Genomic DNA, 27,950 nt, shown 5'->3' with positions numbered 1-27,950 from the left:
AAGTTGCTCACATAAACAGCAACAGTGTCACATTGCACCGAGCGCTAATTGGTCACTACTTTTCATATAATTGCGGCAGATGAGGTCACGTCTTCATCTAACCCCTCTGAAGTATTGTTTTTCAGCACACAAACAGTTAATGGAACAATTAAGATGGCTCACACAAGCAGCACTTGTGCTGGGGCCACAAGTTGGAGAGTTGGTAGATGTGTCACTTTTGAGTTTTCGACCAGTGGTACCAGTCCGTGTGGTATTTTAACGCGAAGTAGCAATCAGATCTGTGACCCCGAGGAGAAGTAGAACGGCAAAGTTGTCCATGGTACCTCAACCCCGCATGATTGTGCCACCCTCTATGACTAAGTTATGCCCTGCTATGGCGTTGGAGCCATCACAAGTCAAGTCGAGCGCTGGCGCTTGCAGGTCTGTCACTTGAGCAGCAGGAATATCTGACAGCCAGCGCCGCACCAACGGCCTCAGACTCGCCAAGTGGATGAGAGAGCTGTCAATAATTCCCCTGAAAGGAGCGATGTGAGCGAGGGGGAAAAAAAAGCGTGATGAAATAAGAAGGCATCATATAGTTCAGACCAACCATGACAGGGGTGTTTCAGAGCCGCCACTTTGAAAGGCACAAATAAAAATCAGTGAGCCACATTTTCAGTGCAGGTTTGAATTGCTGCCATAAACTTTTTTTGAAATTGTTTAAGTTTTAACTGGGATTTAAAAAACTTCCTGAGCTCTGAAGATAAGCTTGAAAGAATACATATATTTAGACGTGAATGTTAAATGGTCTTCAAAAACTTCCCCTTAAAACAAACATCAAATCTTGATGAAGGTTAAATAAAATACTGCTTAATAATCATAAATAAATCAGAGACGGCATTTGTCATGGTGATTAGAGTCTCGAGGCCTAAACAGTGTTCAACGTAAAGCCAACATTTGGCTAAATGACTTCCAATGAGCTCATGACACCTTGGTTAACATATTCCACCTCAATTATATTTCTCTTCAGCTCTGCTCTTATCTGGAACCTTTCCTGGCAATCAGAGGTAGTGTTTTCCCTCAGCCAATTTTCGAGATAATGCAGCTTATCTCGTGCTGCGGCTAAAGTTGCCAATGGAATGAAGCTCCAGTCAACCTCATCAGCGCTAATTGTGTCCCCGTTAATGCATATTTACAGAATGTCACCTCAAAGAAATCAGCTGTCCACGCTGTCCGCCGAGAGCGGCAAATCAAAATTAGCAAATAAAGTGCCGATAAATAAAGCGGAGTGGCAGTTTTGCAATATGACTGGGCTTGGGTGGATGTTGCGCAATGATAGAAAGGGCAAAGGAATGCCACAATTAACAATGCACACACATACACACACAAACTATTGTCGCAGCGACACTTGCAAGGTTGCAAATTGGACTCCCTAATTGAAAAGAACAATTAGAGCAAATGTTTGGTTGATTCATCCCTCAAGATGTCATCCAATTAAGCACTGTTATATTATTTGATGACTTGAATCGTCGTGCTCAAATGAGCCCGGGCCCTTGTGAACGCAAACACACTAATCTTCATCTTCTTGTTGTAACAGTCAACTAATGTGTTTTGGCACAAATGTATACAAATGTGACGGAGGGGGAGGCAGCATTAAGGGTGAAACACAAGGAGGCGGAGTAATTGAACTGGAACGAGAAGCACCAGTGACAGATATTTGATCATCAAGCTGAAAATAACTTTGTCTAGCAGATGTTAGCATTGTGTCTCTTTTAGGTTTACTATAAAAACGTAGGAAACTTACAATTTTACAGCAGTCTCTTATTTTGTTTCCAGGTAGATAACATCATGTAACATGAACTGCTTGTCGAGTCCAGTTGGAGTCCAGCTCCAAAATGAGAGAGTCATTTATTTGCTTTGACCATCACAGATGTTGCACACCGCATGAGATGCCGGGACAGGGGTTCATTTTGGACCGCTTTATTAATCATCGCCTAGAAAGCTCCAAGTTACATACAACTTTAGTAGTTAACCCCGTCACCCGTCGATTTGACTGCCAAGTGACTTTGGTGCGCGACTGCCATGATAAATACCGGCCAAGTGGGTAGAGGCCTGGGGATGCATCCTCCCATACTTGCAGAAAATAACTGAGATGTAAAATCGTATCTGAGCGTGAGAGGCGGGCAAATCTGCAAGATAGCCCAGGAAGGCCCGGTTGGGCTCCGCTGGATCAAGATTGGACCTCAGAGGAGCGGAGCCCAGGGTTTACACGCAGATTGAAGGTGAAATCGGACTTATCAGGACAGGAAAGGCAGCTCAGAAAGGCCTAACAGCGCTAATCCTCACTCAAGACCTGATGATACAACCTCAAAATACCATTGAGAAAAAGCCTTCATCCTTTAAATAAACCTGCATTGATGTTTTTGCTGCCTTAAAGAGCGGTAATCCTCAGAGGAGCCAGAAAGAGAGCATTCTCTAAAGCTCTCCTCACCCATTTCAAGTGAGAGAAAACACTTCACGAGCCGTGGAAATGGTTTTGGAGGAGATAAGCCCTTCAAATGATGCAGATACCTTTGCTTGGAATGCTTCTGCTGTTGAAATCTCTGGTAACATCCCGCAACGTTCTGCAGATGTGTGATAGTGCCACTAATCATCATTGAAGTTCATCTGCAGCCACGTCATCCTGGATCTTTCTTACCTTGGTGTCCTTTTAAGATTCTGGCCTTCGTTCAGAAAAAAAAAATACTTGAGGACACACACACACATGCACACTATTTTAGCAGATGGACAAAAAGCTGTCATTGTGCATTTTAATTGGGCATTTATGCCTGCATTTTGGGCATCCACTTGGCTGGAACAGGCCCCATCTGATTATACATTATGACAATATTAAAACAGATGTCCAGACCAATAAAGTAAATTCCTGAAGGACTGCGCGTAATGTGAGTAATTGATCATTTTTCCCCCCCCGTGCTGGCCTCTATTTACCAGCATGCTCCTGTTAAACAGATTGCCCCTGTAGTCAGGAGTGGGGCCCATATGGCACAGCAGTTTACTGGCAATTTGACTAAACTGCTGATGAAGTGTTGCTGTTCCTCTGGAGGAAACCTGTTGGAGGAGGAACATTTTACACTCAGCTGGCTTTTAACAGCTCCGAGTGAAATCCCAAAAATGTCTTCCGACGTTCAAACAAGGCTGCTGGCACAGGCCGGGCTTTTGCCGTCGCGCAGGAAGCCTCCCTTCCCAAGTCGGACTTTCGGGTTGGCTTCCACATCCTCCAGACAGCTCAGCAGAGCCGGGGATGTTTATTATGATGCAAACCTGCCGTGGCGAGATGCAATCGCAACACACAACCAGCAGACCTGGACGTGCATAGAGCGTTTAAATGAGAAAAGCTGGCTTATCCCTTTTAATGTTTTGTAATCAACGGCAAGACTAAGGGACACATTTTTCTCAGCGAGATAACTGTAGTCATCTACACTGATGCTAAAAATATACTTTGCAGAAAAAAAAAACGTATTTAACTTTGTCCTCCTCCTCCCTCGCCTCCTGTCCTGACACTTCACGCCAAATGGAAGGATTAAAAGGAGACGTGGCCCCGCTCCAGAGGGATGTTGGAGGAATGGAATCATCACTCAGCTATTAGACCCGCCATGGAAGGCAGTGTTGATAATCTGTCCGTATCCTTAGTTCAACATCACTCTGCCTGCTGCCTAAGGCGGAGGGATTCAAGGCATTTAACACATTGTTATTGTAGTAATACACTTGACAGACTTACGACACTAAATATTTGTAAATACGAAGCAAGTAAAACTGATGAAATCCTTGTCATTACAGCTCAATCTTGTGAAATAGAAAACAACATAGCTGCAGAAATATTCTTTTTTCTCGGTAAATGTTTGGCAAGTTTGAATAAATAGACAAATAGATAGATAAATAAATAAATAAATAAATAAATAAATAAATAAATAAATAAATAAATAAATAAATAAATAAATAAATAAATAAATAATTTTCCTTACTAAGTTGACATTTTGTCTAGCTTTTCAGATCCATCCTCTCATTTCTTGGACTACTATATTAGACAGTGTCTTTCAAGACATAGTAATGCTCAAAGCATTCAGATGTTTCTTTCACTTGATTTGACTGTGATTTAAAATTATTCATCATTAACATATACTACAAATTTGAACTTTATTGAAGAAATTATAGCCACTATTATAAAGTATTGTTGAAAGCGAACAATAAATCATAATAATCCAGATTTTAATGTTTTATTTGTTTGTTTTTTAAGAAAGTTTGTTCTGAAGAGATGAAAACAAAAATACTGACGTTACCAGAGAATTTCCCTACCCTCCAAAAAAAAAAAAAAAATCCACAATATAATGTTTTGTTTGTTTTTTAAGAAAGTTGTTCTGAAGAGGTGAAAATAAAAATACTGATGTTTCCAGAGAATTTCCCTAACCCTCCAAAAATTGTAGCGCTTTCATTTCTTCAACTAGCTGAATGTCAAACGCTTGGCCTTGTTGAAATTTTCCTTTAGTAGGCTGCCATCTTCAGGCTCAAAGCACAACTTACACCAAGTAGAACTTTCCAGCTGGAGACCAGCCGGGCTTCTTTTGTTGCATGGTTAAGGCTACAAATGAGAAAAACATGCAAACCAACATATTGACATTTTTGCTTAACATTAGATTCAAGTATGGATCGAATAAGGTTATAGACATCTCAAGATCTATTTTGTAATTTTCTCGACCTCTGGTCTGATCTTCTTCGCATGACTCAGACGCTGCTGCTGCCAAATTAGTTTTTGTGTCCCACGAAAGCAAAGCCTGTGCACAGCGCTTAATTTCACCATTCATATTGTACTGAAGAGTCCTCAAAGTATCCGTGGAGTAGGCTCGGAAAGGCCGTAGCTGTGCTTCGCAACTCAAACCTGCTTGCTGAATGGCAGTAGTGTTCCATTTTGGTGCTCTAAAAGGAACCGCGGTATTTACAACAGAAAAAGACCATGAAAATTGTTTATGAACAAAGGCTAAACTAACAGGGGCACTCCTTGTCCTCCATTCTAGAAGTAGAACTGTGGTGGACATTAACTGAGCCATCTGGAGACATTGATGACAGCAAAGTGTCGCTCGGGGAGATTGGTGACAACGTATTGTCCCTGACCAATTCCTTCATTTTACAGGTCCTGGGGTTTGCGTAAGGGCCAGGATCGCCGCTGTCACTGGGAATGGGGTCAAAGGTTATGGTGCCATTGTTGAGGTCCAGCGTTGTCGGAGGGGACATGTCAGGAGCCGAGGCGTGATGGTAGAGATCCGTGGGGCAGTCATCCAGGATGGGTTCCTGTTTTATGACCCGGCCCATCATCTCTGATGTGCAGACTGACGGGGATGACACAATGGTGAGACCGTGAGCGCGGGCTTGAATCTCCAACTCCTAAAAGTTGGAAGAGGACTATGTCAGAACTGCTTCAAATATATATCAGAACTGCTTCAAAATATATATATATATTAGAAATTAGAATTAGAAAATCCCTTGCAAATACTTTGCATGTGAGAACTGACCTGGATTCGAAGCATCAGGTGACGATTTGTATGCTCCAGCTTCCGCTGTCTGCACTCGAGCTCTTTGGTCCTCTGTTGCTCCCGCTGCAGTTTGCGTATGTAGTCAACTGAAGCTTTTAGAATGGTGCCCTTATTCCAGCGCATATCTCTGGGGTATACAAAAGGTCAAGAGTCAGAGTCAGCTGAGCAGCTGACCGGAACAACAGAGGCTTCTTCATGGCTATTTTGAATCAATAAATCACTACACTTCACTATGTGAAGAGGACACTGATTAAAATCGTGTTAATACCTGAATTGAGTTGAATAGACAGAAAGATAAAAAAAAAAAAAATGGTAAGGGTGTGTGAGGAGTTTTAAAGCATTCAAAACATACTTACGGATCATTTGACTTTGGTATTAAAGTTCCAAGTTCTTTTATGCGATCGTTGATATTGAATCTTCGTCTTCGTTCAACTACAAGTTGGGTACAAATGAAATTGTATCGGTAAACTTTTGGAGCACACATTTTCATTATGCTTGAAAAAAAAACATTCTAAAATGCATGAAAAAGATCATTCATTTGAAGTAGTGCAACTATCAGATTGTATCAATTATTCAAAAATTTGAGTTCATTCATTTGTTTTCTTTTTATACAATGTATAATATTTGGAATGCTTAAAGAGTTTGCCACAAAACTAAGAAAGACTCACTCAAGTTGTGATTGTCCTTTTTCTGTCGTTCTTTAGCCAGAGCACGAACCTCAGCCTCTTTGAAGCAAAGACAAATGCGAGATTATTGCTATTAATTGGGTGAGTCAAAGCCAACAAAACAAACACATTTCATGTTTATTCTCTACAAGCTGTTATCTGCACATTTCAAGTTGTTTACTTTCAGATGGAAAACTTGGACTTATTTCAGGCTTGACAAGAAATGCTCTAAGGATTTGTTAAAAAAAAATAATAACCAATGCTAGTTTAACACATACATTGATTGTGATTCATATTATGTGCGATTTTGTAATTTAAAAAATCCAGATTAATTTGATGTTTCTTACCTACTGGAAATCCATCTGATCTTTGGTAGTTTTCATACCGCCCACAGGTTCCAGGTTTGCTCAGTACTTGTTTCATGCCAGGAGCTGGAGACATTATTTAGCAAATAATTGAGAAGATGACTTCATAGTATCCTGTGCATTTCAAAATTGCACACAATATAACTGCTGTACTATCCTCAAGATGTCATTTGAAAATATTTGAATGACAAGAAATGTTCCAAAAATATCTCATGTTTGTTTTAGCAAACAGTTAGCGGTTAAGTAACAACAATTTGGACAAAATAAGAATACTTGTTATCGTAATGCAGTGTTTTTACCTGAGTATTCCCTTTTGATGTTTGGTGGGCAGGAGTTGCTGATGGCCAGGCCTGGCAGGGGAAGTCCTTGGTTCCCGTATACTTCCAGAAGATTACCAGACACAGGTAACTTTGGGGAGGGGCGGGGCATAATATATAACTTTGTAGTTCTAAACATATTTGTAAATCATAATGTGAATTATACTTACTGTGGTGTTGAGCTGAAGTCCTTGATCCATAAGTCCAAGAACATCCTCGTTGTAACTTGTCTCCATGCTGATGATGTCATCAATAACTTCATCCATCTGTGTGAGATAGGAAAATCTTTCATCATAAAAAATACGACATACTGGGATAGACGCTATCAATTTAACCAAATATAATGAAATAATGACCTTTGTTACGCGTACCTCTTTCTCACAGTTAGAGGTGAGGGTGAGATGAGCCATGGGACTGTTGGGGGCGCTGCTGGCAGGCCCGGGTGGCATGCCGTGTTCGGGGGGCTGGCTGGGGCACTGGGCGCCAGCTTTGCCTCCCAGGGTGGTTGACAGATACTGTCTCACCTGCTGCCTTTGGTTCTGCTGGATGTGGTACTTGTTGGGATTTTCGAGATGGGATTGCACCTACATGAGCAAAAAATGACAAAGGACAAATTCCCAATCATGATTTCCAGTCCTTAGATTAGGAAGAGCAAAAAAGCTGGATAGTGTTGGAGGTACAGTACGGTGCTCATCGTTAGCAATAAGCTCAAAATACCAGTATATCAATAAAAGTAGATCAACAATAAGCTTTTAAACCACTGTCAAGAAGACTTTTTTTTTTTTAAAGGTAGTCCTTTTCAGGCCAATAAACCACATTTTCTTAATTGATTCCAAAGAAATCAAACCCTGTGAGGTAATGATAATAATCCATCCATTGATCTATTTTATATACCTAAAGTAAATAGGAAAAATAGAAAGGAGGAAATCCACATAAGCAAAAAGCCTGAATTTAAATCCCCATCTGCAGAACTGTAAACTGGAAGCGCAAACCAGTTGGCAACATGCCTCAGTGATAATAATATACCGTTATAATTAAATATTCACGTGTTTACATTTTGAAGATTTTTTTCTGGAATTTTGCCGTTGTTCGTTTAAGAATGGTGCAAGTTCATTAGAATGACGCTGCTCTGCGAATACTTCATGACAAAACTTCAACAAGAAATTCACACTGTCAGCAAAAAATACTACAATAAATAATATATAATAATAATAATAATAATAAAAATAATACTAACAATAATAATAAAAATAATAATAATAATAATAATAATAATACAATAAAAATAATCTAGCCAACCTACCTGGTAGTGACTGTACTCAAGCATCTCCAACATGATATTTGTTTGCAAATACTATCTTCAAACACGCCGTAGTTACATTCACTATGTTGTCCCGTTATTTTGTTAGCCAAACATGTGTAAAAATGGAAGCAGTCAGCCTTTCTGGCTAAGTTATCAAGGATTTAATGCTCATTAGTTATGCAAGTTAAGAAATGGAGGAGGACACAGAAACGAATCCTCCCCACTGTTGTGTTGTTCGGGCTAAACTATGAATTTATGTCTTTATGAGACCAGTTTGACGTCATCACTTTCAGCTCACAAAGAAGTCTTTTTATCATTTGGCCAGTCGTCTGCGAAATGAAGATAGCTTAAGGCCAACTAACATTTATTCTTTCGTTCCGCTCATCAAGTATAGAACATTGTTTGTTCTGATTATCAGGCCTACAACCAAGTGCTTCTGTTCTCGTCCAAACCAGACATACCAAAACATGAATGTACAGTTGGTTAAAAAAGAAGTCCAGTTTTGTAAGCATGCTTGAAAGTACATTTAATATGCGCATTTTGGTGGTCCATGTTTAAAAGTACACAACCTAAGGGGGCCAATTTTTTTAGCTTCATGAAATCAGTGGCATTTCCATTTTTTTTTTTGCCTTGCCACGGGCATTATTCTTTCCAAAAGACAGTGCTTGACTTCATCTGTCGTATTTATAGCATTAATTGGGGTTCATGTCATATCTGTGGATATTCATTTTATAGATTTACTTTTGGGGAAACGACTGACCATGGTGTCAAACACAAACTATTGGCAACGTCCCAAAAGGGTGATGCGGAAACTGTTAAAAACGAATCTTCTTCCATCAAATCAAATTACAAATTCGGTTGGTCGGTATAAATTACAGAATTAAGATGGAAGAACAGATCTGTGTTTTATTTATCGTCCACCAAATGTCTTTCAGAGTGTGAGAAACAATTGTGGCAATAGTGCACGACAAAGCTTTTGCTCCAAAGAGGACGTGTTTCGGAAAAACAGGCACCCTGGGGTGCATGGAGGGTGGTCTCCAACGAAAACAAAGTTTAGAGTGGCAAATCACATAACCAACCATGATGATTTCTTGCTCAGATCCTCTGACTACTTTACTTTCCAGCGCAGCAATTAGCAAAAACTAGTAGCCGTTACAACAATGTGAATCAGAGCTCTGACATGACTGTTTTTTTTTTTCACTGACGATTTGAATGTCAGCGTATTAATTGGCTTTTGGTTAACTCACAAGAAACTACGCACCATATACGTCTGCTTAAAATATAACGAATATCTCTGTCGTCATAAAATGCTCGTAGAAGTAACACAGCACACCTTTGTTTGGGTAACTGGAAACCGACTTGGATCTGGGGAGACAAATACAAACCCGGTGGAAGTACCCTGTGGCATAGCAGTGACTAATAAAAAAACTAAGAATGCTTTCATTGTGGAGTCATAAGCAAGTATTTCGTTAAGTTCCCTCTGCAGTGTGGCCTTTGGGTGCAGAGGCAAATATTAACAAAAGGATGTCTCTTTAAGTCCTTACAAGCTCTGACTTTATCTACCGATTCTTTGTGAGACAGAGCTTTATTACCTTCTCATACAGAGCACACGGGCCCGCATTTTAAACGTTGCCTTCAGGAATAATAACATTTCAAGAGATGGGCGAAATAGATCTATTCTTATCGTTCCTGTAACTTGTTTTCTTTCTGACAACAAGCCTCACTTGGGGGCTTTTATTTTCATAGGGGGATACCAAACATTTACTGAGAGTTAATTGTACTAAAATGGTCTTGGAGACGTATTTTAAATGTCGTCATATGTTATACTTAAGATGAGTGGCGATAAGGGAATTCAAAGAATTGGAATGTGTGCATTCAAGAATTCTGTGATTTAAGCGCACAAGTGGATCAATACCATCGGTCTTATTATATTATGTATGACAACCTTTGAAAGTCTTTTACAAGCTAGTGTTTTTTTTTTTACTTTTAAATGAACCTTTTAAACCTTTTCGTGCAATGTGGCTATAAAATGTGTGATACAGCTTTTGATAGCCAAATCTTTCGATGGTATCTGGTCTGGTCAATCAGCATTAGCACATAAAACAGAAATTATTGTACCCAAAAATATTGCGTGCCACTGAATAGTTTTAGGTGGACAGGAAAAAGTTAGCATTTTTTAAGTCCAATTAAATTGTGTCATAAATGAAATCTAAAATCACTAAAAGTGTCCCAATTAAGCCATACACAGTAGAAGACAAAAATGTGCATTTAAATTTTTCTGATCCCTTTGCCAAGCACTCCAAGGTACAGTAGTACACTTGTTTGTAGATTTGACCATTGTGTGAATCATAAAGGTTATTTTATTCTGTCCATAAGGTACGGATGTCAACCGATGGCCTCACGAGCCCTCATGAGCTTCACAGTGCAATCGAGTACCGCTTATTAGAAACTGACCAATGATGATTGCTTCATTCATTAAAACTCAATGCGGCATTTCTGTAGTTTGTGCCCCCAAGTCATTGGTGGAGGAGCAGTCGTCATAAAAATAGCCCTATGTGGCTAATGGAGTGACTGAAATTATAGAAAAGATAGAAAAATTTGTTTTGACGAAAAAACGCATGAGCATGATACAATTGCTGGCTACAGCACAGAATATTTTGTCTCTAGTTTAAAAAAGCTGTTGTGTTATTTTCTACCAGACACTGTTATTTCACATTTGTTTGTCACTTATAGGTATTGTATTTTTAACTAAGCACAGATTACAATGTAAAGATAATTTTTGGGGAGTTGAAACAGATTCATTTCATTCCCATTCATTTTAATGTGGAACATTTTGGTGTGCAAATGGAGCCTCGTTCCACTTTCCGCAGCATATCAATTAGCACATAATGTGACAACTTTGTCAAGCTGCTTTTACTCATTACTCATATTCAATTTTGGCAAGGAACCTTTCGTTAGGCAGAGGAAAGTTCCAGTCCCTGTTGTGTTTGTTGGGCATCCAGCATAAAAACTTTCACCTAAACTTGATTTAGAAAATACATTTTTCGCTATTCCGATGAGCAGTATCAGCTACTGTAAAGGCAAACTACTTCATTAAGAGGAGGAGCGCTGAACAAAGAGATGTCTTTGCGCCTTAGCCTGTGGCTAGTGGTTAAGATTAGCAAGAATTCAATATCCTTTTCCAAGAAAAAAAACACATCCCATCTGTCCAATCTCTGTGTGAACTTGCACTTGTTCAAATGACTAACAATAGCGTTTAATCCCCTTGGGTCTTTCCCGTCAATGCTTGTAAGAAAGCAAACATTTTGATTGATATTTATAAGACATTTTTTAGAAGTTATTGTGTATATAAAGATAAAAAAAAACATTTTATGTTGTGTAAGCCAATCAAACTGTGGCACATGTGTGGCTACAGAAGTAGAAAAAAAATGATTTAAGCCTCGAATCTAAGTAACGGATCAGCTTGGCCATATGTAAACAAGACTATATTATGAATATATATAGTATGTACTGTATATATATATATATATATATATATATATATATATATATATATATATATATATATATATATATATATATATATATATATGCGGCACGGTGGGGCACTGGTTAGCACGTCCGCCTGTCAGTTCAGAGGACGCGAATTCGATTCCACCTCCGGCCCTCCCTGTGTGAAGTTTGCATGTTCTCCCCGTGCCTGCGTGGGTTTTCCCGGGCACTCCGGTTTCCTCCTACTTCTCAAAACTATGCACGGTAGCAGTGGTTGTTTGTCGTTGTGCCCTGCGATTGGCTGACAACCGGTTCAGGGTGTCCCCCGATGACTGCTGAGATAGGCTCCAGCACGCCCGTGACCCCCGTAGGGACAAGCGGTATAGAAAAGAGATGAATGGATGTACTTCTATGAATGTCAGATTATGTTCATATGCTTTTCTTTGAAATAATCTTCATGAAAAAAGCCATGCAAGGAGCAACAGAACAGGACTGTAGGTATTATTTGTAAGGGTTAACAAATAAAAGGCTCTTTTCACTCGGTTTCAAACATTCACCAAAATGAAAAAGTCACAGACACAAATGTATCATTATTCCCCTCTGGAAGCCTCCGGTGTAGAGAAAAGGTCATCGCTTAGCCGCAAATGTCTGCATGTATGATGATTTTAAAATGTTGCCTTTTTTCTAGGCCATCAAGTGCTATACGAGCGTGTGCATTCGTGCTCAGATGCTAAGAAAAAAATTAGGATGACTTTTTTAAGAAAATCAACTCTATACTCTCAAGCGACATGCTAGCAGGCATAACGATGTATTTATTTTTGGGGTCACGGGTGAGCTGGAACTCATCCCAGGCGGCTTTGCCCTAAAGTACATTCAGGACAGATCGTTATCGCAAGACACGTACCACAAACAGATGCGACATTCATATACCTCTGAACAATTTGTGCACCTTCTTAGAATGTGTGAGGAATTTAGAATTCGGCACAGAGTCACGTTTTATGCATAGACTAGCGCTATATAAAATATGATTTGTTTGGGAACACTTTTAACAGGATCTCGTTTGCGAAAGATTTGCAAATCATTTTATTTTGATTTTTTACTCAACTTCATTCGAACACAGACTTATAGAAAGTGACACTTCCTCTTAGCCCCACTGCACCCCCCCCTCCCTTCCCATCCTTACTTGATCCTAACTGTAGACTGCAGAGATAAGAAATAAAAAGGAATAACAAAACAGAAGGCCCGCTAACAGTGGAAGATGCTTCATTCCGATTGCGGAACTGTTGACAAATACTTCAAAATCGCTCATTTCCACAGTCATATTTCTCAGTGTGGAAAAAGTCACTCTCCATGCCAAAGCTTCCTTCCGCTCCTCAGGTTTTTCCTAGAATTCCCTAAACCATGGGATATGGGGAATCGGGCTTGGGGGGGTTATGGCAAACACGTAGCCTAAAAACAAAGCTACCATTTGTTTGACAGAAAACTGCGTTTTGATGATAAACTTAGGATGTTTGTGGTTTGGGTTGCTGCAATTAAACATTTAAAGTTTAAAAAAAAAAAAAGCACAAGACACACCCAGGAGGTTCTTGACAACTTTTAATGTCTAAGTTAGTAATAAAGTACTCAACACTAGTATTTAATACTGCATACTACAATAATGCAGACTGTTGATTTCTTGTCTCGTGTTTATCTTTTGAAGTCAAATCTAAATGTTTTCACTCGGCGGCAAAAATAGAAGAATTGAGCTCAGTGTTCTAATATGTTGGGAGGGAAATGTAAGATATGTATTGTTTATTTTGAGCGTGCCTATTTTGGGGGGGTGTATGTTGAAGGAGACAAAAACTCATGCCTGTTCTGAAATGCTCACTATTAAAACCATTTCTTTTCATTTTTATTGTGCCGAATGTATTTAGTTTATTTAGAAAAGTACATATATTGTTAGTCTTTCTAGTTCAATATGAAAATCTACAAGAAATATAATAATATATATAAATATTTTACCCGACAATTTGGTAATGTGCTTAATTCCGATATTTCCAACCTCGGCTTTAACGTATTTGCTTTAACTGTACCGATTTATTTTTTAAAGTAGGAACTTTTATTCTAAATGAACAATTTTGCATGTGGCTGTGCAAACGTGCAGCTGAGTTAGTTTGTTACAATTTGTTGATTGGTTTGAAAACTCTGAGGAGCTGTGTGTCTTCTTCTGTTTCCAAGCCAGCAGTGTTGCACTTCTTTCTAGATGGATTTGCTCCAGTGGGTGCCGAGAGTCAAAAGGCGCTTTGTTAGCCATTTCAATAATATGTCACAAAGCACTGAGGGCTGTTGCGATGACGGTGGCGGTATTAGATTAGTTTAGTCCGATAAAGTCGGGCATCTCGTTCACGATTCTGTTGTCACGCGACACGGGTCACAAAATAACAGAACATTTCCTCAATTTAAATATGGCTCTTATCACAAGTCGAATCAAACGGCGTGAGAAAGAATATATTTTACTTTTACCAGCGTCTCTTTTTGTTTTATAGTTATTATAAATATTTTTTATGATGCAAGAGGTGTATTTGCTTATGTTTATTTATTTCCTCACGCCCTATTTTGTGTTTTAGAAATTCTTTTATTGTGCATTAATTAGGGATTAAATTATTTTTAAACTGTAAAAAATCTTAACATTGTTTTATAACCTTGCCTACAACCAGGATTTGACAGCAACACAATGATGGAGATGTGAGAAGCGTGTATAAATTTAGAGATAAGATTTCTCAACAGGGCATGAAATAACTACAGAACATCTCACTAGCACGGAACCACCAGAGCATAGCAACTGAGGCTCTGATTGAGAAAAAAAAATGGCATTACTCTGCAGGACAGAAGCCGAAACCAAAAGGCTTTAAATACACCTAAATATATTTGACTTACCTTTTTGTTTTCTATGATGTCAATCAGCCACGTTGCCACGGTTGCTGTCTGAGGATGATGAACTTTTTTCAAAACTTTACCATGTTGGAACTTCCTTCCATGACACAATCATGCATCACTTGCAAATTGACGCAATGACGAATCCTCAATTGGTTGTTTAGGGAAGGAAGTCCACTGGTTTAGTATTGTGCAACGGGAACGTTTCCTCCTTTGGTGGGAGGACATCATCTAATTAGACATTATCTAATTCATGGATTTCAACTGAAGGAAATTAACGATATTTTAGGAGTATATGTATATCTGCACACGTGCAGACGGGAGTCCAACATTCCATTTCACAGAGATAACAAAATCACCCATGAAACAAAACACCATATTCATTACAGTGTCCTCATTGAACTTTTTTTTTTTCTTTTTTTCAACTGTGCTATTTATGTCTTTGAAGCTAATGATGTCAAACCATCAATTCCGAATTTCGGGAACATGGCAATAAACGTGACCAAGGGCAAATTTGAGCTATCTTTCAAAAAGTGGATTTATGCCAAAATGACAACTCTTGTCATGCTATTCTTACCACTGAAAACAGGAAGCATGGCTTGTGAATCAGCCTTTTTAATGCTGAAGTTTAAAAATGTGGGCTTGATTTTCCAGGCTCTTCTATCAATTGCGTGAGGAGAGATCTAGTGAACTGTCTAGAAATCATTTCACAAGATCCACTTATTAACATTGTTTCTTTTCTTCTTTCTTTTTGTTTTGTTTTTTTAAACCATTATTTAACGCCCACTCATTTCTCATTCAAAGTCGAAACTGCGTGATCAACACAAACTGATAACTTTAGTCAATCCAATAAAAGCATTTGGCAGGGATTGCGTAGCGTAAGAAGATGAGCCATGGCAAATGTTTTTTTGCTTCAAGCGGGACAGCCGTCCCAAAGCCCCGCCTTGTGTTTCTACGCTCCAGAACTGGAAGCATGCAAATGCATTTCATTGATTGATGAGCACGGATGCAACGTGTTACAAGGCTACTTGTTTACGCACAGAAGCAGATTCAAAGCCCCATGTCCACAAGAATTAGTTCTTCAAAAGATCAAATGCTGGATACACATGCTGGGACATTTTTGGGCCTTTTGCGTGTGTGTGAGAGCCAGCAGTGCCACAATAGAACCAGAAAGGTCATTGTGGGGAGGAAAAACAACAACTTGGAGCTTTTTTTAGGTCAATCTTGTCTCATAATGACAGAATTGTTTATCATTTTTGGCTCTGTACGCCACTCCAGCCACTCACTGGCTGGTAGGGGGCAGCGAAGAAGCAGCAAAGTCCAAGCAGACTTCCCAGTCCACAGTCACTTCACCTATCTCCGATCGGGAGGCATTCCTCGGGCCTGATTTATTAAGATACCAAACAGTGGGCGCTGAATTGCATGTTCACGCTGACGGATTGGAAACGCCGCTGGTGTTCTTGTTGCTCGGGAGCTACAGTTGTTAAGATTGCCATCTTTTACTGAGATTTTAAAAAGCGTATGACACATTGCCAAAGTTTTGGAGCCAACCTTATTTTAACAAAGTCGTTATCATGGTTTGAGGAAGGCAAACAAGCATATGACTATTTATTAAAAAAAAAATTGCTCCCCAAAAGCCTTTTTTTTCTCTTTATGAACTCATTCCAAATGCGCTCATTCTGCATAACGCTGCCTACAAAAGTTCGGAGAATATACTAAAAACTTTTCAGCAATGGTCCAAGCACCATTTGTCACACTAAAATGACCAACATGCTAACCAGACGCCTGAGCCACGTCACGATTCTGGACCGTTCACTGATCTGTATCTTCCTTTTACTGTCATGTGAGAAAGTTCTGTCAGGCTTCTGCATGTGCATTCAGTGGTTTGACTTCTTTAGCTTGCGGCCGTATTGATGCTTAACCAATCTGAATTTACTAGTTGATTTGTACATTATTTACCACAATAATGACACATATCATAACACTGATTTTATGACAAAACTTGATTGGTTGAAATAAAAATAATGACGCACCTTTTATTTATGATAAAAAATTTTGTTCAAAATGCAAGAGCAAACTCAACCAACCGAAAAAACGCCCACCCCACTGGAGGGAGTCAGGTTAGCTGGTTAAATGTAATTTATTGTGAGTCTTGAAGTCAAGTGTGTGATGTCGATTCGGTGCACTGCTGCATTTATTGTTGCTTGGTATTTTGGTCTTTGTACTGGATTATTAGTGTGAAATTGTAGAACAGTTGTGAACTGGGGGTTGTCATGCTAAGTTTATATCAGTCACATGTAGCCACTCCCTCTATTCATTCTGTACATGTGTCTGGAGGACATTTGTTATGTCCGTTACAAAATGCTCCTAAACATGGCAGTATTCATATGGTTTGAAAAAAATGTGTATCTGGACTATTTGTACTTTTCAAATAAATGATGTTGATTAACGAGACCACAAATACTGTGATGTCACCTTACATGACCTTCCTTGTATGGATTTGGTTATTTTCCAGGGCCAATTGCTTCTGCAACAAAAATAGTCAGCAGAGGGCGTCAGTGAAAAGCTAATGCAACATTTTGAACCGGTTCTAGTTGCAGTTTATTTTGTTGACCTTTAAAGTCAAGCTTGACAAAAACTACTTTTACGATGACAAAATATGAATGATTAAACTTTTAAAGGACAGTGAGTGTGGAACAAGTTTAAAACAGATTTCTGTCAATGGAACTAGAACATTGAGAGAGTGCTATTTGAAGGGAGCGAGAACTAGTCCAAGTGAAGGGTGGCAACTGGTTGCTTAGTTGGTGGCTGGTGGCACAACTGACCTGCTTTGAGTGCTGCTGAGATGGGAATGAAGGTCAGCACTCATTTTTGATACATTGGTACGTATTGTCATCCCTCCTTTTATATGGGCACATAAAATGTTTCCCATAGTGTGAATGGATTTTTCCTGGAGTCAGTGTAAGTCAACGCACAAAGAAAAATCACATTACCAGCCCATCAAGGTCAAGGCTGATGGTATAGACGTGGTTAATCTGCCCTGGAGGGGTGCAGGGTAATGTGCAGCTAAAGACCAAGGGACAACATGCACACTGACAATGGGCCAATAGCTCTGGGACAGTGTGTCAATCAGGGGGGGGCTCAGGAGGATTGACCTCACTGTGTTAACATCTGTTAATTGAACACAGCCTAACCCCCTCAAAAGTCTACAAAATCATCACTGGCAATCAAAAATTATGCATACACGAAGATTACATTTGTTTCTTATTACTAAATGTGCTGTTTTGGATTGAGTCGATTTAAAACACATGCCTGCATGCCTTAAATATATTTCCCACAAATCATTTCCCTGGGTTTAGTATTATAATAGTGAGAAGATATTTTATATAAAGTGTCATAGGACAAATTGCTAGAGGCTAATCTCAGTTGTGGTGGCGGGGGTTGAGATTTTGTGAGTCTTTTGGGGGTGCACACATGGCACTGGGCTAAGCCTGGTCACAGTTTGCAGCAGTCGTCATAAATGGGGGAGGGTGAGACTGTCACTGGGGGGATTCGTGATGCTTTGATGAAAGCTTTCTGCACCACAAATTCATGCCCTCACCCCCCACAAATCTTTTGTTCTTTTATGTATTTATAACAAGAACTAGATGATCTTCTGCCCCTCAGTTCAACTGCTTCTCATGCAGTCACAGTGGACCGCTTCATCCCTCCCATTTCCTTGTTCCTGCAGTTTCAGTGCTGCTTTCCCATTGTTCCACAAATTTGAGACCTCATCAGTGCGGCACTCCTTTCCTTCCCTTTTCCTTACAATGCAAACTCAGCAATGAGTTCAAAAATACTACCTTTGCCTGAAAAGTTGAAAAACAAAACAATAAACAAACAAAACGCATGAAATGAAATCGTTTTATGCATTTCCATGATTAAAATGGGATAGACTGACAGATTCCTTGTTTGATTGACTACAAAGATTTCATTAAGTGTATTACTGAATCAAAAATGCCCTGGGAGGGGAATCCATTGAATTTACGCAATTCAAAAACGCACATCGGTTGCACATAATTTAAACGTGTTAAACCGGCATTGCTTTCTGAGGAAATTACGTCCGTATGCCCAATTTTATTTATTTTATTTGCTATTTGGATTGATTGTGGTCCCGTAAGAGAGAGCGCTCCTCTATTGGCTGGCTGAGGAAGAAGGGGAGGCGGGCAGTGCGAATAGATGACGGGACCGGCCGGTGAGCGTTAACCGTGTCACGGTATCCCGGCCGGTATCTTTTCCTGGCTTCAACAGTTATTTTTGCGATGAACTCCATTTATTTGTTCATTCTAAGAATATTGCACGCGCTGAGTTTGCTTCGGATCGGCGCCGGTGATCCGTCGGCTGACACCTCGTGAACGCAAACAATAACAAGTGCATGGGATCCGATCCGAGCACAACAAAAGACACAAGGTAAGAGACGTTTATTTCTCATAATAATCTCACTTTGATTATAATTGCTGTAAAATAAATGGGCTACGTGACAGTATGATGAAATGCCATCTTTGTTGACTTTCATCTGCAAAAGTGCCAATCCCAAACTAAATGTGCTTTTGCTGTCAAATTGTATTAAGGATTGTGAGATGTACTGTCAAATGGGAATTGTTGACATGGCAGCTTAGGTGCATCATAAACGGGCAGAAAAGAGAAAAGTCTGAATGTAAGTTTGCTTTTTCTTTTTCATGTCAGCTGGTGAGCACTCTGTGAATATCCTGTTTCCCTGCACAAAACAAACAATGGGCAGGCAGGAACGTGATATCCGCTGTGAGTCTCGTGTCACTTTAAATAATGAAAATAATGTGGTGTCGAGGTGTTTACGAAGTGATACCACCCCGAGTCATAACGGTGGACATGATGTTCCCACCACTTTCATTTGTTGTGACAAGAAGGCTTTTCTGGAGGACATCCAGTGGGCCGGAGATGTGAGGAACAAAAAGAGGGAAGTTTGTGTTTGTGTTTACTGTATGCAGTTGGTTCCTCATGAAATCAACATGTGCTTTTTCATTGATGCTTGCACACGCACTACAGATGCAGTGCAGCTTTGTGTCAACTTTAGTTCCGCTGATTTGGATGCGCTCATCGCTTCCAGTCCAATAAAGCTATTAAGGCCTGGAATATTCCAGCACTGCTGCGAGGCCTAACACAAATACAAATATACAGTGATCCCTCACTTCTTCGCGTTTCGTTTATCGCGGCTTCACTACATCGTGGATTTTTGTTTCCAAATTAAAAAAAAAACATTTAAAAGTCAAAATAAAACTTCTAAATTGAAGAAGCGTGTGTCTAACCTTTAGGACAATGTTGCATTGCTCCAAATGTTCGTTTATATTCCTTTAGAAGAACGTTTTTGCGTGTTAGCACGATCGGGAATTATCATATTTCCGCGAACTTCGCGGGTGGTTTTTGAAACCAATTATCCGTGATAAACGAGGGATTACTGTAGTTGCCAATCGGGACCCAGTGCAATCAGTGCAAGGCAAGCAACAGATAAATGTATTTCGCTAAACTGCAAGAACACTAAACTACATCAAAGCTACTTCAGATTTAGCTATAAATGAGCACTTAATCTTGCCATGTGTCAAAAACGAAATGGAGCTTCAGCGATTGCCTTAACATAAACGCTTTGTGATCACTGCAGCCACTTGTCTGAGTAAACAAGGTTGTGAATATTGACAGTTTGACAGAAAACGCATTCCCAATTGTGTCACCCCTATTATGTGTAACAAGGCAGGCAGCGTTTTTCCGTTCTTTCCCACCGTTTTTGACTACAATCAACTCTTTGCTGACTTGAATGAGGGACGTTTGTCGGTTGGGTTGATTTGTTGCCACACAAGTCCCGAAAATTCAATGCATCAGCAAGAATACGGTGCTGGCCTGACTGGTTCTGAAACGGTGATGAGTATTTTGGGTGCAATCTCTCAATCCCTTGAAGGGTCCTGTAGCCAACAGAATGCAGAATTCTGATGGCCTAGAGTTGTTGTTGATGATGATAATGTTGGTGTTGAAGCTCAATTCGCATTCAGGAGCGCTATTATTTTCCAGCGCCTGTCTTTTTGGGTCAGTGATTATCAATTGGCCCAGCAGTAGAAATCAATTCAGATCTTCCGAAGCAGACAGTTGAGGTTGTCTGTCTAGGCATGTGATGTACTTTCGGCAAAACAGGTCTCCTTTTATATGATTTGAATATTTTTAGTGCTTATCCATATTGTAATCACATTCAAAGTGGTTCACACCAAAATTTGTGCCAATGGGATTTGCTGTCAGTCCAGCAGTGTGCAGACATTGCAGGGCTTCCTCGTTTCATGTCTGCTTTGTCTTCTCAGACAGGACATCCTGTGTGAAACAAAGAGTCAAACAAACACACGCCTGATGACTCAGCACCTACATTTACTTGTATCCAAAAATTATCTTACTCATTGTGAGGCTTTTTTTAATGGTGCTTTAGTTAGCAATGAATAATTCCGTTTTCCGTTGCGTGTTTACTGTTATAAATGCAAATAAAAACTAAACCCTGTCTCATTTCATATTTGAGATGCACTTGAATCATAGTGAGGCAAGGAAATGAAAACACCAGGACAGAAAATAGTACTTGCCTTGGAGGTTTTTGAGCCAAGGATCTCTTATGAAGCTTACCACGAGATGCGTCTATCTCACCCCTTCCCACAGGTACAAATGGAATACAATGGGCTGAGGTGCTATCATTAAATTCTTTCTTCTGAATGAAAACAAATAAATGGCTAAATAAATAAATAAATGGCTAAATAAATAAATGGCTGAATAAATGAATGGCTAAATAAATTGCTAAATAAATAAATACATTTTGGCTGCTACAGTAGTCCACTGCCTCAGGCCGGCTAGAAATCAATACAGCTCAAAGCTTCAAGCCCCATGCGAGCGTTTCTCACGTTATATGCCAGAGGAGATGGAGGCGAGGCGGAGACGAGCAGGATGTCTCAGTCTCGATCCCCTCCAGTCTATAAAATCCACAGTTATTTCCTGTCTACTGTTTTTTACCCTTCAACCTTTACTTGATTTTATTCTTTTTTTTTTTTTGGTCTGGATTACATCAGTGTTTTATGTTTGTGCGTGGGCATCATTTTTCGGCTAGGGCTGTGCGGGTGGAGCTTGTTTGTCTGTTCGTGCTAAGGATTACAAATGAATACAAATGTATAAGGTGAAATCACAGTAAATTCTTAATACTTTAAGTTTTGTTTTTATATATATTTTTTATATTATTATTATGACGATGCAGTCATTTAACGTAACAAATCAGCACCTTTCTAGCTGTCTTTGATGGGAGGTCTTTTCTAAATTTCCATTGGGTTGCTTCTTTTTGAAATATTATGCAGTTCAAAGGCCGACCTGCGGTTGTTTTGTTGTCTTGTGTGTAACAGTTGAGCATATGCCACTGTGATTATCAGAGTAATTAGTTTTACTCTCCAGATGACTGATGGTCTGTGTGGTGAAAATGAAATTAGTGGAACCCCTCTGATAATACTGCTCAACAAAGACACAGCTTCACAGTTCACCCTGGTAAAACAGAATGATTTGAATCAACAGCCTTGAGACATGATCACAGTTCAAGTTGTTCCAAATATATCCCAAGTTTCATATTGTGCGTTCACATCTAGCATAAAGCTCCTCATGCTCTCACGCTGGTGTCCAAATGAAGAAATATAATGCTCATAAGCACAACTGAGAAGTTTGCTGGATGTGACAATATCAATTTCTGCACGATTAAGAAAATTTATCGCATTCTGCATCTCTATTATTGTTTTATTTATTCGTGGTCTTAATGACCTTGAAACACCAAGTTAGGTATGCATAGTGAGCCAACATTTTTGAATGGCTTGAGGGACTTCACAGGCTTTTGTTCACATAATTGGCGAATATGATGGTGCAAACAAACCCCCTCATAAATTGCAGTTCAAGACAATTTGACGTTTTTCCACAGTCCTCAAGGCTATTTAACCCCAACCATTTTTCCAGTTGTTGTCCCAGAGCTGTGGCAGTTTTCCACACAGAATCTGTCTGGATAGTTATCTGGATCTTGTGTGGTCTGGGATAATGAGCCTCCGCAGCTGCTTGATTCAAATTATCTAGGTAGCAAACTGAATTGAGGAGCATCTGGTCTCTTTACTATTATAATGAGTTCACGTTGGGCGGCACGGAGGCCGACTGGTTAGCTAAATACGTATTTCGTGGGTTAAATCCGTATTATAATTCAAGAAAACTCATACTCCATGCTCAGACTCTGATGATGAGCACAACACTGCCATCTACTGTTCCGGATGTGCAATTACAATTTATTCATTTAGTATTAGAGTTTGAATCTTGGTCATGATTATTTTCGGCTTTTCAGAGAAGCCCAGTAAGCTAGATGAAATAAGGGTAAAATAAAACAAACTGTTTGGAACTGATCAAATAAAGGTAAAATAAAACAAATTCTGTTTGAAATTGTAAAACAATGAAAATGGGAAGAGTCTGCGTTCAAGCACTTTGCAATGCGATAGACGCTATCCGAAACAAATTGGTGTAATGAATTTGTTAATGTGCCAGTAGAAGCCAGTAAATCAGCATCACAACTGCTTATTCTTTTCAAATTCCATTGATAAGGAGGCTTACCCACACATTCCCCTCTTGGGCTTTATTTGAGTTTCACTAATTGCACAAATTAAACAGTTGCTTTTATTTCCTTTATATTGCCATGAAAATGAAAACGTATCTCAGGAGACACAGCAGGATGACTAAATCTAATTTATGCTTATTTTTAGTTATATGTTGAACCAGAATTTTTGTGTCGACCATTTCTGTGCTCAACTTAGTTAGCGACGAAGTTCTCTGCCCGCCAACGATAATATAAAATCACAATATTCAATACATGTCCTGACGATCCTGAACATTGTTTATGTTTTCAATTGAGATGGCCTAAATACATATTTCATTCTTTTTTATCCCTCTTTATTTATGCATGACTACCAATTGTCCACGTATGCGACATGGGAGATATTTGACAGCTGGTTTCTCCTGCCTTACACCACGGGTGCAAACCAGGTCCAGTGAGGCACGTTGGCCATCACACGCGTGTGTGCTTGCGTGAGTGTGTCAGGCATACGGCACGTCCTTTGCATTCAGCCTGTCAGCTGTAGCCTCAGTCTGTGCTCCAGCTTGCCAGCTGCAGACTTGTGTGCATGACAGCTGTTTCTATGCTCCATTCACGCTGCGCCTCACTCACGCCACTTTTAGAATAATGAATCGACATGCTAATTGCCATCCTATGAGGGGATGAGCTTAGCGTACTGGAGGTGTGATGATCTTGGCAATTCATGTCCCTGTCATGACCTACGTTGTATTCTTAACAGATCGAGATCCCGTATAGCAGGCGAGAGACAAAGGAGTGGTGAAATTTGGAAAATAATGGAGGAACTAACAATGAACACATATTTGTTTTCATTCTTCACCACTTAATGCATTGGCCTTTTCTTTTTCAAATTGTAGCTGGTGGAGCTAAATTCCCCCATCTGGTGTTCGTAAGTGGGTATTACAGTTCTCCCTGACAGTTGAGGGGTGGTGAGGACAATAAAAGGGTAGAGAACAACGGAGCTTGTAATTGTCTGGTTCACGTGTGCACTGTGCAGCACATAAGCTGGATGGAGTTCTTCCAAGAGTGACATCAAATGGCATTAGGTCATTTGTCAGCGTAGTACCAGGCTATGAAAGGGGGGGGGGGGGGGGGGTTGTAGAATGAGCTACTAAGGCGAAACACATTAATTATGTATTCAAAACATATACAGGCATGAAAAACAAGATTTAGGAAAAATGATGTGCCACTCAAGACTGTGTTTGTTTTGTAGCTTTTACTGTAAATAATATGAGGTGCTCATACATTTATTTGGGTTAGGGTTAGGGTTAGGGTTAGACAATCATAATGGCCCTCCGAAAGAAGCTATGACTACAATGCGGCCCGTGAAAAAAATGAGTTTGACACCTCACAGTAAAGTTTACTGTGACCTCATTCTTATAACTGACAAATGTAAGTCCTGTGTTGAAAAGATGCTTTTGGACCAGGGCTGCCTGAAAGTGCATTTGTTCTTGACACCTGTGACTCTCTTGTGTATGTATGGCTGTCACCCCCAGACAGCCGTGGCCTTTTACGCCTGTCTGCTCTTCCCATGGTTAGTTGGATACAGTGGCCCTCCCTGTCACGAGCCCAATGACGATGACGCCTGATGACGATTCGCGTTAAGCGTACAGTCAAATGGAACAGAACTCTGTGGAATTGTCTAACGCCACGCTTTATGATATTACATGCTTAGCACACACGGTTTCTGAGTCTTCAAACTGCATGACTGATCCTGATTTGCACTGCTTTGTGTTTATTGTTTGCATAATGTAAAACTGACTACAAAGAATTTTGCATTTTCTGTAATGAGGCAAAAATAATGCTCAAGGTCTGTGAACTTTTTGGATTTGGGAAAGTCAAATGAAGCAAGATAATATTGTTTCCACATTCTTTTTTCTTCTGCTTATGTGTTCTCTGCCTTATTTATTTGAGTCAGGTGTGCTGCGTGTGCACATTTGTTTATTACTCACATCTGTACACACGCAAACATCTGCTAATAACTCGCCAGCACTTTCACATTCCAAAGTTTAACATCAAAAGCTTTCCTAATGTTTCAAACCGCCGTTCCACTTTCAAATGTGCCGTGTCAGTTCTACCACCCTGGCTGATCCGAACTGAGCCAATTATTTTTTAACACTCCTGCAGAATGTACTGGGGCGGGGATGTCTGGACTTTTCAGGAAATTGCTCCCACATCCTAGACTAACTCAAAGTCTGTTTACTTTTTTGGTGACATTAAAACGGCCCACTTAAATAACACGATAAGGGAATGAGGTCAATGCTAAAAAAAATTTTATCGTGCAAACGTCTTTGTTATGATGTTGCCACTGATTCTAATTCGAGTTTGCATTGTGCATGTATTGATTATTTATCAAGCCCTTCAATAGTGCTTGAGAGCATCACTCTTTGCCTGATACGGGCTGCTCTCAAAGGTGATGACTCCCAGCGACATGACGTCAACAGGCCTGACAGTACACAATGCGCACTTGTGCCTCCAAATAGCAGCTTTTATGGCTTTACAGCGCTTTGAGTTGAACTAACTCCAGCGACGTGCAAGGACATTGTTCCTCCTGCTTCTGTGAGGTGTAGCCATCTGAAGTAGGAATCGATCCGATTCACAAGGTCATGGCTGTGCGCATGATTCGTGGGATAGAGGACGTAGTGGCCTCGAGCAGCCAGCTCCTTTGGACCGTGGCACATGAGACCTTGAGGAAGTGGTACAACCGGGCGCTGTTGCCATGCCAACACTTTCTTGTGGCCTGGTTTAGGATTGGACATAGCTACCAGGTATGGCAGCTTCTTGGTTAATAACTCCCGAGCAAATGCGTTTTGGAATTCGGTGTGCAGTATTTTTATTTCAGTGATCGATTCGCTATTCAGTCAAAACAAAGGCAAACATGACACTGAGGTGAATCACTGTTACAGCTTCACAAAAAGTCAAAATGCAATTTCACTCCAGACTGTAAGTGCAAGCATGGTGTTTTTGTAAATGGCCACGGGTGATGCTGAAGATGTGTTGTGCAATAAAGGCAAAAGATGACCTGTCTAAATGTTTTTTTCATCCTTCAGATGACTGAGGGGCGTCAGTGCCGGGTACACCTACTTGACGGTCGGAAGTTGGAGCTGCTGGTCCAGGTACAAAACTGGATCTTTCTCTTAATTTGACAGATGAGCCTAAATTGCTGTGGTGATAAGAAAGCAGGTCATAGTTAGGGTAGGCGGAGTGATGATGAGTCTAAGGGGTCGTGAATTTTTTGTTTGTTTTTGTTGTAGTTTAACCATATAACAATGAGGCCCCTTGTGACTTCTATTGTATAGAAGAAATTATATAAGAAATAATCTAAAATAAAAAAATTCTACTTCTTTTTTAACAGCCAAAGCTTTTATCACGAGACCTGCTAGATTTGGTGGCATCCCATTTTAACCTGAAGGAGAAGGAATACTTTGGCCTTTGCTTCATAGATGACACGTACGTAATGTTTTCAACATTGAACATAAAAAAAAAAAAAATCTTGTTATTGCAAGACAATTTTAATTACTCCATGCCTGATGCAATATTTATTTTTTGTATCACTTTTAGTGGTCAGAATAACTGGCTTCAGCTTGACCGAAAAGTCCTTGATCATGACTTTTCTAAGACTTCAGATACACTGGAAATCAAATTCTTAGTGAGGTGAGTAGACTTGTGGAAACGGCTATTTTTTTTCCAAGCAGAACGTGTTGACTTTTTTATGGCATAGTGACAGCACCCCAAATTTAAGACGGCTGTAGACCAGCAGGTGGCAGTCATGTAACTGTGTCAACGCCTCGAGGTTGCATGGAATGCGTGCAAATTATACTTGATGTAACCCCAAGTAAACTCTTTACAGATTTTACATTGAGAAGATCACCTTTTTAAAGGAAAACACGACTGTGGAGCTGTTCTTCTTGAATGCAAAATCCCTGGTGTTTAATGTAAGTGTTATGAGTTTTATATTTTTGCACTCAAAGGAGAACGTATATTTAATGTAAACAAATGTAAACGCAACAATGCGTTCTATTCATATATTACTAAACATATATTCTCATAAACTGAATTTCTCCCACGTTGTATATAATTAGGGAGGGGTAGAGTAGAGAAATCCGAGGGGCACGTGAATGCAACAAACGGTCGAAAACTTTACTATGGGGGCGGGAGGAGGGGATGGGGAGGGGAGCATACTGGTCGCCATGGGAGACGGAGACTGTTGAACCTGCTCGGACTGTACCACTTCGCCGTGGGGGTTTAGTCTTCGTGTTAGCCGCTCTATTGAAATTATCCTGCACCCGAATATGTTACCTTGTTAATAAAAGCCACCACCTTAAGTGTAGGCTGAATAACCGTTATTACGTGCCCATCTGCTGTTTTAAACACAGCCTTTGTATGTGTGTTATTAGTGGTTCAGTCGGTAGCGAGAGGACCGAGGTACCGTTATGTGTTTGGCTGCACTTTGTGGTTGCGCGTAGAAACGATCTCATTTAACATTTAATAATCGTCTTTTCAACAACAAAACAGGAGGACATCGAAGTGGAGAGCGAACACATTTTCAAGTTGGCTGCATTCGCATTACAAGTAAGAAAGAACTGCTGTTTTTACTTAATCATTAGTTGAAATCACAGTGTGAAGGGTGGCCCGGGCGGCATTTGAAATGGGT

General features: G+C 39.9%; 2 protein-coding genes and 1 long non-coding RNA gene across 7 annotated transcripts in view; 2 read left to right on the top strand and 1 right to left on the bottom strand.

The window, feature by feature from the left end:
• LOC148391157 (uncharacterized) overlaps window positions 1–3,803 on the top strand; it is a 31,072-nt gene extending 27,269 nt beyond the window's left edge. Inside the window, exon 4 of the long non-coding RNA XR_015861234.1 lies at window positions 3,558–3,803. This is a non-coding gene — a long non-coding RNA (uncharacterized LOC148391157). The remainder of the gene's footprint in view (window positions 1–3,557) is intronic.
• Window positions 3,804–4,272: 469 nt separating this feature from the next.
• mitfa (melanocyte inducing transcription factor a) lies at window positions 4,273–14,738 on the bottom strand. Of its 3 annotated transcripts, none has more exons than XM_088389276.1 (9): window positions 14,623–14,738; window positions 7,268–7,495; window positions 7,082–7,177; window positions 6,894–7,002; window positions 6,577–6,660; window positions 6,233–6,289; window positions 5,921–5,996; window positions 5,544–5,691; window positions 4,273–5,415 (listed from the first exon to the last, which is right to left on the bottom strand). In XM_088389276.1, exons 2-9 carry the CDS (start codon window positions 7,358–7,360, stop codon window positions 5,017–5,019), a joined length of 1,062 nt encoding a protein of 353 aa, XP_088245402.1. In that variant the 5' UTR covers window positions 7,361–7,495; window positions 14,623–14,738; the 3' UTR covers window positions 4,273–5,016. The 3 variants fall into 3 exon arrangements, with proteins under 3 accessions (XP_088245402.1, XP_088245399.1, XP_088245401.1); XM_088389273.1 differs by lacking the exon at window positions 14,623–14,738 and adding an exon at window positions 8,215–8,332; XM_088389275.1 differs by lacking the exon at window positions 14,623–14,738 and adding an exon at window positions 8,215–8,331 and having other exon boundaries at window positions 7,283–7,495.
• The window catches only part of frmd4ba (FERM domain containing 4Ba), a 34,722-nt gene continuing 13,751 nt past the window's right edge, over window positions 6,980–27,950 (top strand). The window contains exons 1-6 of one of the 3 annotated variants that reach the window (XM_088389272.1): window positions 6,980–6,998; window positions 26,347–26,412; window positions 26,652–26,746; window positions 26,858–26,950; window positions 27,147–27,231; window positions 27,812–27,868. In XM_088389272.1, coding sequence (XP_088245398.1) covers window positions 26,347–26,412; window positions 26,652–26,746; window positions 26,858–26,950; window positions 27,147–27,231; window positions 27,812–27,868 — 396 coding nt within the window. In that variant the 5' untranslated portion in view covers window positions 6,980–6,998. Of the gene's footprint in view, window positions 6,999–18,825; window positions 19,069–25,887; window positions 26,065–26,346; window positions 26,413–26,651; window positions 26,747–26,857; window positions 26,951–27,146; window positions 27,232–27,811; window positions 27,869–27,950 lie in introns of those variants that run through there. The other 2 variants (XM_088389271.1, XM_088389270.1) reach the window with 2 other exon arrangements.

Source organism: Syngnathus floridae, chromosome 11 (assembly GCF_059516105.1).
Source record: "Syngnathus floridae isolate MCC-2025c chromosome 11, RoL_Sflo_1.0, whole genome shotgun sequence".
Lineage (NCBI taxonomy): Eukaryota > Metazoa > Chordata > Actinopteri > Syngnathiformes > Syngnathidae > Syngnathus > Syngnathus floridae.
The sequence above is the reverse complement of the archived record's forward strand: the minus strand, read 5'-3'. Positions and strand labels throughout refer to the sequence as shown.